This window comes from Pituophis catenifer, unplaced genomic scaffold, assembly GCF_029215685.1.
Source record: "Pituophis catenifer annectens isolate HBS135680 unplaced genomic scaffold, rPitCat1.0.hap2 SCAF_3, whole genome shotgun sequence".
NCBI lineage: Eukaryota > Metazoa > Chordata > Lepidosauria > Squamata > Colubridae > Pituophis > Pituophis catenifer.
The window spans coordinates 211,767,445-211,785,421 of record NW_027256883.1 but is presented as its reverse complement, the minus strand read 5'-3'; the positions used below and the strand labels follow the sequence as shown (position 1 = coordinate 211,785,421).

Sequence of the window (17,977 nt, the reverse complement as noted above, 5' to 3'; positions counted from 1 at the left end):
GAGAGGGTTGGACTAGAAGACCTCCAAGGCCCCTTCCAACTCTTGTGATTCTGAAATGTGCGGGAGTTGTGCAATACCATGTATGGGTTCCTTCCACACTCCCCATTAAATTCAGGGGCAGGAGTGCAAGGCTCAGTGGCCACCCATTAAGAGACTTCTTAAATTTGCCAAAACTTTGGAACAGTAAACTTTGCCAGGCACTGGAGGTGTTACAGGTAATTCTCATTTAGCGACTGGCTACTCAGTTGTTAAGCAAAGCGGTCGCTAAGTGAAACTGTGACTGGGGAATTCTGGGAGTTGAAATCCACAAGTCTTAAAAGATTGGAACCCCCCGTTCTAGAAAAAACCTCTTGTAACTCCGCCAGCCTCCAAGACTGATCCAAGGAGACATGGCTGAATGTCAGCCATGTTTAACAAGGACCCTAATCAGCTGGTGAGATATGGGGGAGATATTCGGGTGGTCCCCCAGGACTAAATTCTGGCCGCTGCTCCAAAGATTGAGATGGAAATGTTCCAATATACCTATTTGAAGGGCTTCACGGCTTCACAACGTGCCTGTGACAGAATTTATAAGTAGTCCTCGAGTTACGACCATAATGGAGCCTTCTCATTTTATGACCTCTTTGTGGTACTGGTTAAAGGAAAGTTAAGCAAACCCATTCACTATGGTGCGGTTTTGCTGCAAACCAGAAATAAGTGCCGGGTTTGGGCGAAATCGTCATAAAAACACAGTCACGTAACTGCAGGACGTTAAACACATTGGTGTTGCCAAGTGCCCGAAGTCATGTGACTGCAGGGTTAGAGGTGACCATCGGAACTTCAGATCCGGGGGTGTAAATTCCCCTTCTTGGGGTCGGTTATGATTTTGAACGGTCAAATAAGTGACCGGTTGTAAGCCGAGGATTACTTGGGTCCAGCACCTGCAGGATTAAAGCAACAAAGCAGTAACATCACCTAAGTCAGAGGAGAGAGAGGGAGGAAGAGGCCATCGCCGAAATCTGGGCGAAGACAGAAGCTTTGAAGGCAACGAGAGACAGTCGAACGTCTAGGACAGGGGTGTCAAACTCAATTTCATTGAGGGCCGCATCAGGGTTGTATTTGACCTCGGGGGGTTGCTGGGGGTGGCCAGCTCGATGTCACTCGGGGGTGCCTGTGGAGGCCCAAGCGCTCTGCCAGCGAAAATGGGCTCCTGAGCTCCATTTACGGCTGTGACGGTATCCTGCAACCCTCTGCCAGCAAAAATGGAGCCCGGGAAGGCCGCACGCAGCCCTCCTGAGCTCCGTTTTCGCTGGCAGAGGCACTGCGGGCCAGTCCTTCGCTGTTTCCAGGGTGGCCCCGCAGGCCAGATCTAAGCACCCCGTGGGCTGGATCCTGACCCCAGGCAGTCCTTGAGTTTGACACCCCTGGTGTAGGAGAAAGACGGAACAGAGGTGATGTGGGTACCCAGCAGGGGCGGGTTTCAAAACCTGTTGTTACCAGTTTGCTCGTGGGCGCAGGCACGCTCATGCGCGACACTTAGCGTCTGGGTGGTGGGTGGCCACAGCCTCCCACCGCCGCCACTACTAGGGGCAAACCAGTAGCAACCCACCACTGGTACGAAGGGAGGGGGGCAAAGACAGGAATAAGGAATTTAAAAAAGAGAAAACGGCTTAATTGCCTGGGGCGAACAAAGGCATCTGTAAGCAGACAGACATGGGAGTTCTAGTTTTGTTTAGAAGTTTTTTTCTTTTCTTTTCTTTTCTTTCTTTCTTTCTCTTTTTCTTTCTGACTAAGACAGTAGGCATGAGAATTAGTTTTTTAGATAGAAGTGATTCTTTTTCTTTCCTGATTAAACGTTAAGAAAGTAGGTGTGGGAATTATAGTTTTTCTTTAGAAGTCTCTTTCTCGATGACTGACGGTTAAGGAAGTAGGTATGGGAATTATAGTTCTTTAGAACAGGGATCCCCAACAGTGGTGAAATGTAAAATTCGTTACTCTGTGGGCGTGGTTTGGTGGGGGTGGGGGTAATGTGACTGGGTGGGCGTGGCCAACTTTTTTTTTCTTTTAAAACTATTTTTTCTACAACCTCTTCGGCCGAAGAGGTTGTAGAAAAAAAATGCTTTTAAAAGCCTCTGACGATCAGGCAACTCAGCTTGGATTGTCAGAGGCTTTTAAAAGCATTTTTTTCCTACAACCTCTTCGGCCAAGTATTTTTTCTGCGGAAGAGGTTGTAGAAAAAATGCTTTTAAAAATTTTTAAAAAATTTGCTACCGGTTCTCCGAACCACCCGCCGCCATTACTACCGGATCAGGCGATCTGGTCGAACCGGGAACATTTCACCCCTGGTCCCCAACCAGTGGGCCAGGAAGTGATTCTCTCTCTCTCTCTCTCTCTCTCTCTCTCTCTCTCTCTCTCTCTCTCTCTCTCTCTCTCTCTCTCTCTTTCCTCCCTCCCTCTCTCCCTTTCTTTCTCTCTCTTTCTTTAGTAGGCACACACAAGACATTTAGTAAAACAAAGATAGGAATGTTCATAGTTTGAAGGCTGGCTCAATATACTTTGGCTGTGTCTTTAGACTAACCTGTGCTTTCTTTATGAAAATATGGATTTTTCTCTCCAAAGCTGACCTGTATTGCAAATTAAGTGGATCAGCACATGGGAGGGTACAAACTTTTAAAAGCATGCACATTTTAACAGCACTGAGGTAGAAGAGAGGAGAAAGAGGGCTGCCTCGGTCTCCCTTCATTGCTATCAAGATCCCTGATAATAAAGCCGAAAGGGGAAAAAAAGGGAAAATATACTACTATCTTAAAGTTTCTAGCGTGTCCAAAACCAGACAAGCTCTATGCAGAATTCTAAATTGTTCCCCCCTCCCCGTAATCCCATATATTGCAATAAATTAGATGCAAAGGCAAGGAAAAAAAGGAGCAGTTATCAGTTGCAGAAACTACAAAAAGATAATACAGCAACTGTCGCTACACACATTTCTAGTATTGTAAAAGGAGCCCAGCTGCCCTTATATATTACATTATTATAGAATATCTCTGTATTAGAAATAGCTCTGGGTTTAAACCAAAGGTCCCTCTGTCACCAGACTCGGCAAAATTGCTTTGCAATTGTCAGCTAAATCCAGGTTTGCATCTAGTTTAAAGCAGGCATTTGAAAGGTTTTTGAGATTTGTGATCCGGTGGGAGGGGAACACTCATTTCTCTCCCTCCCCCGCCCTTATAATACATTCAATGTTTTGTTTTTAAACATTGTTTTGTTTAGGGTTTTTGTTTTTTTAAAAAAGTGCAATGCATATCGGTCAGAGAGAAGTACCGTGGTATCCTCCAGATGTTTTGAACTAAAACCATGGATGCGGATAGAAACAAGGGCAGGAGCTGTATCATTTACACAAGGACAAATGATACTCCCGATATCCTTGCGGTGTCTCTAAAGCAGCTCTGATTGTGATGCCCACAACCCCTTGCCAACCTGAGTTGGGTGCCAATAAAGGAGAATATATCAGGGTTGAAATGAGTGCTCTCTGAGCTTGGTGGTTTTCTTGTAGACGTTTCATGACCCAACTAGCTAACATCATCAGTGTTAACAGGGAGTGGAGTGGAATGAAGAAGAAAAAGGGGAGAAGGACTTTGGGGTCCTTGGTGCTCTCTGAGCTTGGTGGTTTTCTTGCAGACGTTTCATGATCCAAATTAGGTAACATCATCAGTTCCAGAAGGAAGTGGGATTTGCTCTCATCCCCTTCTAGCATTGATGACATTATCTAGTCTGGTAGTAAAACGTCTGCAGAAAACAACCCAGCTCAGAGAGCACCAAGGATCCCACAGTCCTCCTCCTCCTCCTCTCCACAAACTTCACTCCTTTCTAGCACTGATGATGTTATCTAGTTCAGGGGTGGGCAACTGTGGCCCTTTTACAACCTGTGGACTTCAACTCCCAGAATTCCTGAGACAGCCAAGCGGGCTCAGGAATTCTGGGAGTTGAAGTCCACAGGTTGTAAAAGGGCCACAGTTGCCCACCCTTGATCTAGTTGGGTAATGAAACGTCTGCAGGAAAACCACAGGGAGCACCAAGGACCCCTCCTCCTCCTTCTCCACTCCGCAAACCCCACTCCCTTGTAACATTGATGATGTTACCTAGTCTGGTCGTGAAACATCTGCAAGAAAACAAGCAAGCTGAAAGAGCACCCTGAATTTGGGGCAGTTCAGGTCCAAAACTTCTGGAGGTTACCTTATGATCGACCCTTTGCAATAAACCACACTTTTCTTACAGCATTAAGATTAAAGCTAAGGAAAAAAAGGCTTGGCCCATTGTGCAAACCCTCGCTTTGCAATTGACTTGGATAAGCACTTTGTGTGAATGCGTCCACAGTTCATTGAGCTTCACTAGGCACTATTATATATAAGCTTATAGCAGCTTTCTAAGCAGGGGGTTCATCGCCACCAATGCACATCAGACTGAGTTAGCCTAAGATAATTTGGGGGGGGGGGGTTTCCCCATTGCAGGCATCAAAACTCACTGAGGTGGAATTTCAGCACAAAACAGATGCCATCGCACCAGGTTTTTCCCGATCCTGTTCAAGGCCAGCAGAGGTGAGGATCTCATTTTGGCTAAAAGGTAGAGAGAAAAAAACACAACGACCTGGCTCAAGGAACCCCCCTTCGTGGGCTCAGCCCAAAGGGTTTGCTAGATCAAACAGCACAAAGCTTAAGAAGGCACCCCCAGTTCTGTGATTCTGAGTTTTCATTTGTTTTTTTTAAAAAAGCACATTAAAAAACTAGCACGAAGAAACTATTTCAAGTAAAACGTAAACAAGCTAAAAAAATAAAAATATTAAAATTTGTACAAAAGCGTTCCAGGTCAGAGGTCGAAGGGAATTATTTGCATTGTGTTGGGTGGCTGAGTCAGCTTGTCATTTTGTCAACCGGGGGGATAGAAGGGGGGTTATTGGCATAGCAAGGGAAGGTAGATGAGGGGTTTGATCTTCCTTCAAAAGATCTGGTTTTGGAAAGTGCAGCAGGAGCCCTGCTCAGTTTTCCTCCATCCCTGCATTGCAAAAGCTCCTCGCAGGTTCGTGGTGGACCAGTCGCTTCGTTCTTCGACAGCATCTATTAAATCCCCCAACTGAAGTTGCTTTTCTAAAAGATTTCTGCATGCTAAAATGATGGCTTTTTTTTTTCCATCCCCGAGCAAGGCAGAATCTTCTCGGAGATCGGATCCTGAAAAAGTAAGTCGTGCCGTAGCTTTTTTTTTTTTCCTGGCAATGTCTCCTTAGTCACAGGGCTCCTGATTTTGGCTCAGTGTTGGTAAATCCCATCTCCTGGAATTGGGCATGGTCTCCATGCCCAGGAGGTGAAAAAGAAAGGATTTTCCCGTGGTACCTTCTTACAGGCGAAGACTAGACCTCTTTTTAATCTTAATTGCATTGGCCGTGGTAATGCATCCGCGCATCTGGTAATGATTCAGAAGTTGCCGCCACAAAGAATTGCTCGCCAGAAGATAGCTGTTTCCTACAAGCAGGAGAGAAAGGCAGGAAAAAGGAAAGGTTTTATTTGTCCATTTTGGTCAAATCACCAGGAGATGGTGAGTTCTAGTCTCGCTTTAGGGATGAAAGCCGGCTGGGTGACTTTGGGCCAATCACCAGGAGATTGTGAGTTCTAGCCCTGCCATAGGCATGAAAGCTGGCTGGGTGACTTTGGGCCAATCGCTCTCTCTCTCAACTCACCGCACCTCACAGGATTGTTGTGGGGGAAAATAGGAGGAGGTATTACCTATGTTTGCCAGCTTGAATTGTTTATAAAAATTATAAAGGTAAGTTATAAATAATAAAATAAATATAAACTAAATATAATCTAAAATAAAAGAATAAAAATAAAATAAAGAATAAAATAACAAAACAAAACAAAACAATGGAGTAGTTCCATAGGAAATTGCACTCCGAATGATGTGATAACAGGTTTGTGGTCCCCAGAATTGCAGAATCAACCAAAAATGAACTTCAGATAATCGCAAGGCTACCTCTAAACCATCTTCCACCTTAATGTAATGGGCTGGTTGACTCAACATGCTAGAATGACGGTGGGCCTCTTCCAAACACTAAAGTTCAGCCCCCTTTGAGCCTGGTCTAGGATACAGTGCGAATGAAGCCACTCTCCCTGCTGAGCAGGTTTTCGCTTACCTATAATACAGAGGCCTTCCTGTGCCCGAGTGAGACAGACATTGATCTGATTGGCATCTGCTATGAAGCCGAGACGGTTATTCTCCCAACTCCTTGTGGGCCTTTCATCAATCTCCTGCCGGTTACAGGAGCGGACTGTGGACACTATGACGTATTTCCATTCACTGCCTGGTAAACAGAAATTGGGGAACCAAGTTTTTATTTATTTACTTATGAATTAAAAACATTTATACAGCCACCCAACTCATACCTAAGTGATGGAAACTTATCAAGGAGAGAAGCAGTCTAGAACTAAGGAGACTTACAACAGATCATTCGAAGTTACAAAGGCACTGAAAAAAGTAACTTATGGCCATTTTCCACACTTACAACCATTGCAGCATCCCCATAGTCAGGTGATTTACATTCAGATGCTTCACAACTGACTCATATTTATGACAGTTGCAGGATCCTGGAGTCACGTGATCCCCTTTTGCAACCTTCTGACAAGCAAAGTCAAAGAGCCTTGATAGTACAGTGGTCTAAAGCACCCTGTTATTAACACCAGCTGCCTGCAATTACTGCAGGTTCGAATCTCACCAAGGCTCAAGGTTGACTCAGCCTTCCATCCTTTCTAAGGTAGGTAAATTGAGGACCCAGTTTGTGGGGGCAATAAGCTGACTTTGTATAAATATACAAAAGTATGAAGGCTATTGCTTAACGCATTGTAAGCCGCCCTGTCTCCGGAGAAGGGCAGCATATAAATCAAATTTAAAAAAAGAAGAAGAAGAAGAAGAAGAAGAAGAAGAAGAAGAAGAAGAGGAGGAGGAGGAGGAGGAGGAGGAGGAGGAGGAGGAGGAGGAGGAGGAGGAGGAGGAGGAGGAGGAGGAGGAAGATAGGAGCCTTGATAGTACAGTGGTCTAAAGCACCCTGTTATTAACACCAGCTGCCTGCAATTACTGCAGGTTCGAATCTCACCAAGGCTCAAGGTTGACTCAGCCTTCCATCCTTTCTAAGGTAGGTAAATTGAGGACCCAGTTGGTGGGGGCAATAAGCTGACTTTGTATAAATATACAAAAGTATGAAGGCTATTGCTTAACGCATTGTAAGCCGCCCTGTCTCCGGAGAAGGGCGGCATATAAATCAAATTTAAAAAAAATATAAAAAATGGGGGAAGCCAGATTCACTTAACAATTGTGCTATTAACAAGTGTGATGATTCACTTAACAAATGTGGCAAAAAAAATGGGGCAAAACTCACTTAACAAATGTCTCACTTAGCAACAGAAATGTTGGGTTCAATTGTGGTTGTAAGTTAAGGACTAACTGTATAGGATTTTCTGCTTGAGCAGGGGGTTGGACTAGAAGACCTCCAAGGACTCTTCCAACTCTGTTATTCTATTATTCTGATTGAGGACAGCTTACAACAGGGGTGTCAAACTCAATTTCACTGAGGGCCAGATCAGGGCTGTGGTTGACGTGGGGGGGGGGGCAGAGTGGGCGTGGCCAGCTTGACACCACTCCCCAAACTGCTGGCCCGATGTTTCCTCTTCACATTGGGTAGACTGGGCTGAAGAGACGCGGGTAGATTGTGCCGAAGTGACGTGGGACGGCCCCTTACATTTTCCAGGAAGGCCCCGCGGGCCAGATCCGACCACCTGGCGGGCCAGATCCGGCCCAAGGGCCTCGAGTTTGACATCCCTGGCTTACAACATTTTAAAAATCTACCATATAATACAGCTGTTGAGAAAACCCCTACCCCACAACTGATGGCAGCAACAACACAATCAAAATCAGCTACCGTGTTTGATAGTCTCTATTTGGGGTCCCCAGACCCACTGACAAAATTATTAGGGTCTTTTGAAAAGCAGCAGGGTGGGGCCAACCATATCTCGTGGAGGGGGCACCACCGAGAAGATCCTGTTTTGTGGTCCCCCCCCCATATGACAATCCCTAATTGATGGGACCCCTAACATGCCTGATTTCCTGTCCTGGTGGGAGAGACCTACCGGGATGGGATGACGGGGCAGGTTAGGGTCCCATGGATTAGGGATTGTTTCGTTATGGGCAAAACTCACTTAACTGTCTTGCTTAGCAACAGAAATTGGGGGCTCAGTTGTGGTTGTAAATTGAGGACTACCTGTACTCTGAAAAGAAGGGTAAAAGAGATTTTTCCAAAATGATCCCAGTCAATATTTTTGAGTGGGAATTGGATCCAGTTTAGTGACATATCAGGGGTGAAATCCAGCAGGTTCTAACAGGTTCTGGAGAACTGGTAGCGGAAATTTTGAGTAGTTTGGAGAACCGGCAAATACCACCTCTGGCTGGCCCCAGAGTGGGGTGGGAATGGAGATTTTGCAATATCCTTTCCCCAGGAGTGGGGAGGGAATGGGAATTTTGCAGTATCCTTCCCCTGCCATGCCCACCAAGCCACACCATGCCCACAGAACCGGTAGTAAAAAAAATTGGATTTCACCACTGCGACAAATCCCTTCCTTACCTTGGCTTTTCATGATGGTGCAAACGGATATGTCTTTCATGCCATCCAGAGCAAGTTGCTTCTTGATCTCAATGACTTGGGCATTATAACCTGTCAGGATGGCGATCTCGTCCGGCCTGGTGGTTCTATCCAGGGTCAGCTGCTTTGCAATTCTCACCTAGAAAAAAAGCATGGAGACCTTACGCTCCGACTTAACCAAGAATGGACGTTCGAGATTAACGTCTTGCAATCAACAGCTTCCTTTCCTTTGCCAGAGAACTGGGGGAGCTATTATTCCTTCCCAGTTTCTAGATAACATGGACTACAAGTCTCATCTTTGCCCAGGTAGCTGGTGAGCCAATCCAAATGTGGGCTGGCTCAAAACCTCACTCTTGCTAAGTTTCATAATCCCCACCCACTCAGCTTAAAAGTTCAGTGTTCGAAAGATGTGAATGAGTGCTGGAACGGAAGCAAACCCAATTCCTTTCTAGCATTGATGATGTTACCTAGTTGGGTCATAAAATGTCAAGACAATAACCAAGCTCAGAGAGCACCAAGAACTCCACAGTCCTCCTCCTGTTCTCCTCTTCCACTCCACAAACCCCACTCCCTTCTAGCATTGATAACGTTACCTAGTTGGATCATGAGACGTCTGTAAAAAATAATCAAGCTCAGACAGCACCAAGGAGCCAACGATCATAAATGCAATTCCTTCATTTAACAAGACGTCAAACATTTGGGAAGGGCTATAGCAATGCGCTGGGAGTCCAGGTAAACTCCCCCCACACCTGTCTTAATGAAAGCCTAGTCTGCAGAAGGCAACCTTTGAAGGTGATTTCCCCTTGGAGAGAGACCTTGTTTTCAGCTATGATCTAGAAAACTCGGAAGTCACCAAGGATTGGACTTCAGCCTACAGAACTGATCCATAAACCGGCCAGAGTCACCTTATAAGGGAAATGGACTGGCATTAAAAAATTAACAATAAATAAATAAACTTCTTCAGATAGTCCCCGACTTACAACTGTTCATTTAGTGACCATTCAAAATTACGACAATACTGGAGGGGAAAAAAACTGGCATTCCCATTTTTCACGCTTACAACCATTGCAGAATCCCCATGGCCACATAATAAAAATTTGGACACTTGGCAACTGGTTCATATTTAGGACAGTTGTAGTGTCTTGAGATCATGGGAGTCCCTTTTGTGACCTTCTGACAAGCCAAGTCCATGGGGAAGCCAGACTCAGTTAACAACCGTTTTTACTCACTTAACAACTGCAGTGATTCACTTAACAACTGTGGCAAGAAAGGTCGTAAAATGGGGGCAAAATTTACTTAACAACTGTCTCCCTTAGCCACAGAAATTTGGGGCTCAATTGTGGCCGTAAGGCGAGGACTACCTGTACGTCAGGCTTACTCACCACCTGCTGCACCTCTTCCAGATTGGCCTTGGAGTTCTCGTTCCCCTCTTCCGTGGAGACCACGAGGGACCTCTCTCTTCCTTCGATATGGCCGAAGAGGATGGGGGTGCACTCAAATTCGCTACGGTAGTAGAGAGTGCTGCTTCCACGTTTGATAATGGGACTTGTCATCAGTTTATTGTTGTAAAAGGTCATCGATGGGAACTGGCAGATGTCCTTGTGCTGCAGAGTTAAAAGATGCCTATTTCATGCAAGGAGCTTAGACCACCGTGCTGTTCTGTTCAGTTATACAACTTCAAATATTATTATTTTCAATTATGTATTTAATTATTTTTATACCCTGCCTTCATTAAGTTTATAAACAACTCAAGGCAACTAACATACTTTATAATCCTTCCTCCTTCTATTCTCCCCATAACAACAACACAGTGAGATGGGTTGGGCTGAGAGAAAGTGACTGGCCCAAAGTCACCCAGCTAGCTTTCATGCCTAAGGCAGGACTAGAACTCAGTCTCCTGGTGATTGGCCTAAAGTCATGCAGTTTGCTTTAGTGCCTAAGGCGGGACTAGAACTCACCGTCTCCTAGTGATTAGAATAAAGTCACACAGTGGGCTTTAGTGCCTAAGGTGGGACTAGAACTCACTGTCTCCTAGTGATTAGAATAAAGTCACACAGTGGGCTTTAGTGCCTAAGGTGGGACTAGAACTCACTGTATCCTAGTGATTAGAATAAAGTCACACAGTGGGCTTTAGTGCCTAAGGTGGGACTAGAACTCACTGTCTCCTAGTGATTAGAATAAAGTCACACAGTGGGCTTTAGTGCCTAAGGTGGGACTAGAACTCACCGTCTCCTAGTGATTAGAATAAAGTCACACAGTGGGCTTTAGTGCCTAAGGTGGGACTAGAACTCACTGTCTCCTAGTGATTAGAATAGTCACACAGTGGGCTTTAGTGCCTAAGGTGGGACTACAACTCACTGTCTCCTAGTGATTAGAATAAAGTCACACAGTGGGCTTTAGTGCCTAAGGTGGGACTAGAATTCACTGTCTCCTGGTTTCTAGGACAGCATTATGTTGTACTTCCTGGAAGAGAAATTCTTACCATGCGATACTGGATGTTGAGCATCCAAGCCTTTTTGTGGTAGCGCTCAAAGAGAGACCTCTCCATCCCGAGTTTCTTGCAGAAGTCACTGTGGACCACAGGTCTCAGCTGCTTATGGTCTCCTAACAAGACAACCTGCAAGGAGACCAGAAGTTCTCAGAATCAACCACCCTCCTCTTCCTAATCCCTTACAAGCAAGGGTGTCCAACCTTGGCAACTTTAAGATTTGAGGATTTCAGCTCCCAGAATCCCCCAGCCAGCTGTGCCCAAAGGCATCCAGCTGGCTTTCAACAAGGGGCAAAAACCAGGAACAGTAGGTGACCTTTCAAAGTTACAACAGCACTGAAAAAAGTGGCTTATCACCATTTTCCACAATTAACGACCATTACAGCATCCTCATGGTCACGGGATTAAGTCAGACATTGGCTCATTTTTATAATGGTTGGAATGTCAAGGGATCATGTGATCACTTTTTGCAACCTTCTAGCAAGCAAAGTCAATGGGGAAGTCAAGATTCACTTAACAACCGTGTTACTGACTTTAACAGCTGCAGTGATTCCCTTAACAACTATGGCAAGAACGGCTGTAAAATGGGGCAAAACTCACTGAATTGGGGCCTTGACAACTGGCATGTATTTATGGCCATTTGCGACCTTCCCAGCTGGCTTCTGACAAGCAAAGTCAATGAGGGAAGCCAGATTCACTTAACAACTGCATGATTCACTTAACAACTGCTTGATTCACTTAACAACTGCAGGTATTTGCTTAACCATTAATGCAAAAAGGTTGTAAAATGGAGCAAAACTGACTTTGTTGCTTAGCAACAAAAAATTTTTGCAGCATCCCCACGGTCATGTGATCAAAATTTTTACACCTGGCAACTGGTTCACATTTATGACGGTTTCAGTATCCCGGGCTCATCTGATCCCCTTTTGTGACCTTCTGACAAGCAAAGTCAATGGGGAAGCCAGAATCACTTAAGAACTTACTAACTTAACAGCTGCAGTGATTCACTTAACAACGGTGGCAAGAAAGGCTGTAAAATGGGGCAAAACTCACTGAACCACTGGTCTCACTTAGCGATGGAAATGTTGGGCTCAATTGCGGTCGTAAGCCGAGGATGGCCTGTACTTTGGAGGCCAACCCCATTAGCTCACCTTCTCGAGCTTCTTGTATTTCACCAACGGGATGAGCGTTTCGGGCTCGGTGCACATGGCACACTCGTCGATCAGAAGCTGCTTGACGTGGACATGCTCCGCGAGGAAGTTGGACGAAGAGGCAGAACATGTGCAAAGAATGACATTGTGGCGTCTCAGTTCATATCCTCGTGCCTTGTTCAACAGCCGCTTGTACCTGTCAGCCCACAAAAGAAATCCCTTATTTTTTAAGTGGCTCTCAGTGGTTTTCCCGCACACTTCCAACCAGCTTCCCAGGGGGCTAGGAACTTGATTTAAAATTAAAGTGAGACTCTGAGAAAGGGGAATTTAATCTACTCTTCCCCATTGTTCAAGGCAAGGCTAAGAAAAGCCTGGGGAAGAAGAGTTATGTGCTGTGCTTTCTTTGTCTTTAGGGATAGGTAGTCCTCGAACTAAATTGTACAACCACAATTGTTGTAACTGACAGAACAATTAACCAGTGGAATGACTTGCTTCCAGAAGTTGTGAATGCTCCAACACTGGAAGTTTTTAAGAAGAGACTGGACAGCCATTTGTCTGAAATTTTTCCTGCCGAAGCAGGGGTTTGGACTAGAAGACTTCCGAGGTCCCTTCCAACTCTGTTATTCTTTATTTGTAATTGTGACCAGAAAGGCAATTATATGAGTCACATGTAATTTTATGACTTTATTTCCCATGGTTGTTAAGTGAATCACCACAGTTGTTAAGCGAATTCGATTACACCCATTGACTTTGGTTGTCGGAAGTCAGCTGAGAAGGCTGCAAAGGGTGATCATGTGCAGCTGAGATGCTGCAACATGTAAGGGGATTGTCATTTGCAACCTTGCTAGGAAAACAGATTCACTTAACATCTGTATGATTCACTTAACAACTGATTTGCTTAGCTATGGCAAAAAAAGTCATAAAATGGGGCTTAACAAATGCCTTACTTAGCAATGCAAATTTTGGGCTCAATTGTGGTCATATGTCGAGGCATTAAATGTATAACCCTTTCAGTCAGAAGGTCCTATGTGAGGTTCTTGTATCCTGTTTTGCTTCTAACAACAATCTTGCAAGGTAGGATGGGCTGAGAAGGGGAGGGGACTCAGCCCAAGTCCCACAGGGAGTTCCTTTGGGGGAAGAATTAGAAACTAGGTTTCCCTGTCTTAGTCACACAGAGAGAAACCAAGATTCCTGTACTGCACCCAAACTGAGCCACTCAGATACATACACACACAGCCTTAATTATTTTTATAAATAACTCAACATGGCAGACATACCTAACACTCCTTCCTCCTAAGATACCCAGACAGCTTTCATGCCTAAAATGAGGCTAGAACTCCTGTGCTCCTGATGATTGGCCTAAAGTCACCCAGTCAGCTTTCATGCTGGAGATGGGACTAGAACTCCCTACCTCCTGATGATTGATCCAAAATCACTCAATTATCTTTCAGGCTTAAGGTGAATCTGGAACTCAGAGTCTCGTGGTGCTTGGCCCAAGTGGCTTTCATACCCAGGGTGGGATTAGAACTCAACGTCTACTAGTAATCCAAAGTCACCGGCCAGCTTTCATGCCTAAGGTGGGACTAGAACACATAAGTCTCCTGGTGACTGGCGCAAAGTCACTCAGCTGGCTTTCATGCAAAAGGTGGGACTAGAACTTACATTTCCTGGTAATTGGCCCAACCAGCTTTCATGCTCAAAATGGGACTAGAACTCCCTGTTTCTAGGCCTGCATCTTAACTAATAAACAGGCTGGCTCTCCTAGGTCCGTGATGGCGAACCTATAATACGCAAACCATCGTCCCAGTTCAGCTCCACCGCACATGCGCATGCGCCTCGCACCAGCCAGCTGGTCTTCGGGTCTCTGCCGTGCATGCGCGGGGCGGGAGTGTGTGCAAGGGGGCCACGCATGTGGGGAAGCAGGGTGTGTGGGGGGAGGCTGCACACGCATGTGGGAGGGCATGTGGGGGGGCCACGCGTGCATGTGCGGGGAGGCGCATGCAAGGGGCCATACGTGAACACGTGGGGGCGGGGCACATGCACGGGGCCCAAGTGCGTATTGCATTTTGGGGGGGTTTGGGCACGCGCACATGCATTCGCACGCGGGCACTTTGGGTACTCGCTCCGGAAAAAGTTAGCCATCACTGTCCTAGGTTGCTCAGGAAACTCATGGCAAAATTTTTACTTGGCTGTTCACCGCCCTGAGTCCTCAGGGAGAAGGGCGGTATACAAATTCAAAAAAAAATAAATAATTGAGATATCTCCATATCAGGCTCGGCAGCCCCCTCCATCTGATTGCCCTCACCCCTCGACTTCATCTTCTGTGATCTCTTCTCCACGTTTCACTCTTTCATCAAACCAGAGGATCTTTGACGCATGAGGATTGCTCCTTTCCCGGATCCGATAGTGCAAAGTGATACTCCTGCGCACAAAGGATTAGTTTAAGCAAGATGCCAAAATATTTACACCCATGCATGAATATTAGGAGATACACCCCTTAGGAGAATATTTCACAATTTTGGGCAACTTTCAGATGTATGGACTTCATCTCCCATAAACTTGGCTAGCTATCGTCTTAAAAAAAGGTTGCCAAGGTTATGAAAATCTGGTGTAGAACCCCAGACTTTTTCTTCAAAGCCATTCATGAATCGGGCCCTCTTTTAGCTAAGGCTGGGAATGAGGGGCCTGAAGGCCAGGTTGCTTTTCTGAGGACTGTTTTGTTGGTGTGCTTTTTAAAATTTTAATTGCCTTTGTTTGTTTATTTGTTTAATTAGAGGAAATTGAGTCAAACAAAAACAGCAGATCTAAGGAAGGGAGGGGAAAAGGAAGGAAGAGAGGGAGAGGGAGGAAGGAAGAAGAGAGGGGAAGGAAGGAAGCAGAGACAGGAAAGAAGGGAGGGAGTGAGGAAGGAAGGAAGGAAGGAAGGAAGGAAGGAAGGAAGGAAGGAAGGAAGGAAGGAAGGAAGGACCAATGGACAAGCACAAACAGATACACATATATGAATGGACAGTGGCTGGCTGGGGAATTCTGGGAGTTGAAGTCCACAGGTCTTAAAGTTGGACACTCCTTTACAAGATACAGGCCTTAAAGTGAGCCAATCTAGTATCAGCAACACCAACTGAACCCCATTTTGCAAGACAAGCTCAGCCCTAAACTCAAACCTGATCTCTGGTTTCGATTTTGTATTCCGCTGAGCTTTTCGAGAAAACTGGAGGTTGCTGCCAGGATAAGGAAAATCCATTGACTCAATCATATCTCCGTAGACCCTCAGAGGCCTCAAGGAACCAGGCATCCCCATGAGCATTTCTGAAAAAAGAAACCAACATTGTTGGCTTGAGAATAATTTCCCAAATCTAAATCTTGCAAGTTGCAGCCTCCTTGGCTAGCTGGAAAGAATCATGAAACAATGATGGATAGCTTTTTTATTTATCATTTATTTATTTAAAGGCTGTCCTCAACTTACAACACTCATTTAGTGACCGTTTGAAGTTATAATGGCACTGAAAAAAGTAACGTATGACCGTTTTCACACTTACAACTGTTGCAGCATCCCCATGATCATGTGATCAACATTAGGATGCTTATCAACTGGTTCATATTTATGACAATCAGTGTCTCAGGCTCACGTTGTGACTTTCTGACCAGCAAAGTCAATGAGGAAGCCAGATTCACTTAACAATTGTATTACTAACTTAACAACTGCAGCGATTCACTTAACAACTGTGGCAAGAAAGGTCGTAAAATGAGGCAAAACTTACTGAACAACTGTCTTGCTTAGCAACAGAAATATTGGGCTCAATTGTGGCCCTAAGGACTACCTGTATTTTAAGATGCTTCTAGGTATTGTGGGTGCTTCATCACTGGAGGTTTTCATGAAGAGACTGGACAGCCATTTTTCCAGAATCTTAGAGGATCTCCTGCCATGAGCAGGAGGTTGCACTAGAAGGCCTCCAAGGTACCTTCCAGCTCTACTGTCAACCCTGAAGCTGGCCTGACTGAGGCCATTTTGAAACTTCAGCGCTGACACAGTGAAAAAGAGGGACAGGGAGGGGAGAATAGAGATAGTTGGGGTGTTGTAGCCAAAACAAAATGCTTTCTCGTGGGAACCAAGGAAATTCCTGCAGGTGCTTGCAAGGAGGGGACTGAAGTCACCTAGCAACTGGACAGTATCCTGTTTGGACCATGTGATTGATTCAGTGGTGGGTTGCTCCCGGTTCGCAAGAACCGGTAGTAAAAATTAGTAGTAGTTCGGAGAACCGGTAATAACACTGGCTGGCCATGCCCCCAAACCGGTCGCCACCCCGGTCGCCGGTCGCTTACCCCGTCCACCTCATCAGGGACTTCTTCTTTTTTTTTTTTTTTTTACTTTTAAAAGCATTTTCTCTACCTCTTTGGCTGAAAAAATGCTTTTAAAAGTAAAAAAAAAAGCCTCTGATGATCGCGCGGCTTAGCTGGGATCGTCAGAGGCTTTTAAAAGCATTTTTTCTACAGCCTCTTCAGCCGAAGAAGTTGTAGAAAAAAAAATGCCTTTAAAAGCCTCTGGCGATCCCAGCTGAGTTGCCTGATCATCAGAGGCTTTTAAAAGCATTTTTTTCTGCAACCTCTTAAGATTGTAGAAAAAATGCTTTTAAAAGTTTTTTTTTTAAAAAAGTTGGCCACGCCCACCCAGTCACATTACCACCACCACCACCAAGCCATGCCCACAAAATAAGCCACATCCACAGAACCGGTAGTAAAAAAATTTAGAACCCACCCCTGGACTGATTGTTTTGAGAAAGTGATTTTTTTTAAACTTTTAATTAGGTGAAAACCATGAGCCGGTTTTCACCAGCCTGTGCCAATATGACATATCAAATAAACTTATTCTTTGAGACTCTACCTGCCTCAGGGTTTTGTTTGCTACGGGTATGCTACTTGGAACTCTGACACCTATTCTATCTTTTATGTCCTAAGAGTGTCTAAATGAATTGTCCAATTTTGGCACCTCACTATAGGACCGTGATGGCAAATCTATGGCACGTGTGCCACAGGTGGCACACAAAGCCATATCGGTGGGCACGAGAGCTCAGCTTCGACACGCCAGCTGATTTTCGGGCCATCTGGGCCCACTAGTCAGCAAATGGGCCATTTCTGGCCTCAAGAGAGCCTCTGGGAGGGTGGGGGAGGCTGTTTTCGCCCTCCCCAGACTCCTAGAAAGGCTCTGGAGCCTGGGGAAAGCGAAAAATGGGCCTTCCAGTCCCACCGGAAGTCGGCAAACAGGCCGTTTCCAGCCTTCAGAGGGCCTCTGGTGGTGTGGGGAAGGACATATTCTGATTATATTCTGCCCAAAGCAATAATATTTTTTTTCAATGGAGAAAATGGATTACCAGCAACAACGTCAACCGACTTGTGAGAAGGTCCACAGTACAGAATGTAGTCTTTGGAGGCTTCATCCGGGGGTGGCTGTGGAGGCATCACCCCAGTTTGAGTTGCGTTTCCATTCTTTTCCAGATTGAGCTGGTGAAACCAGTACACGATGTGAGCACCAACCACGGTTTTCCCAGTGCCTGAACAAATACAGAAACAAAATCAAGGAGGGCACTGTCAGCCTTACAAGGTAGATCAGATCAAGAGTTTTATTCCACAGGATGATTAGAACACTATTTTATTGACGTAGGGTCAAATAAACATAGCCAGTTCTCTACA

The 17,977-nt window shown here is 45.4% G+C and overlaps 1 protein-coding gene across 1 annotated transcript in view; it reads right to left on the bottom strand.

Moving 5' to 3' along the window:
• Positions 1-3,947: 3,947 nt before the first annotated feature.
• HELZ2 (helicase with zinc finger 2) overlaps positions 3,948-17,977 on the bottom strand; it is a 65,390-nt gene continuing 51,360 nt past the window's right edge. Inside the window, exons 12-20 of the mRNA XM_070941835.1 lie at positions 17,659-17,838; positions 15,454-15,598; positions 14,598-14,714; positions 12,293-12,488; positions 11,136-11,270; positions 10,036-10,257; positions 8,636-8,792; positions 6,158-6,325; positions 3,948-5,489 (exon numbers count right to left, since the gene is read on the bottom strand). Coding sequence (XP_070797936.1) covers positions 5,365-5,489; positions 6,158-6,325; positions 8,636-8,792; positions 10,036-10,257; positions 11,136-11,270; positions 12,293-12,488; positions 14,598-14,714; positions 15,454-15,598; positions 17,659-17,838 — 1,445 coding nt within the window. The 3' untranslated portion in view covers positions 3,948-5,364. The remainder of the gene's footprint in view (positions 5,490-6,157; positions 6,326-8,635; positions 8,793-10,035; positions 10,258-11,135; positions 11,271-12,292; positions 12,489-14,597; positions 14,715-15,453; positions 15,599-17,658; positions 17,839-17,977) is intronic.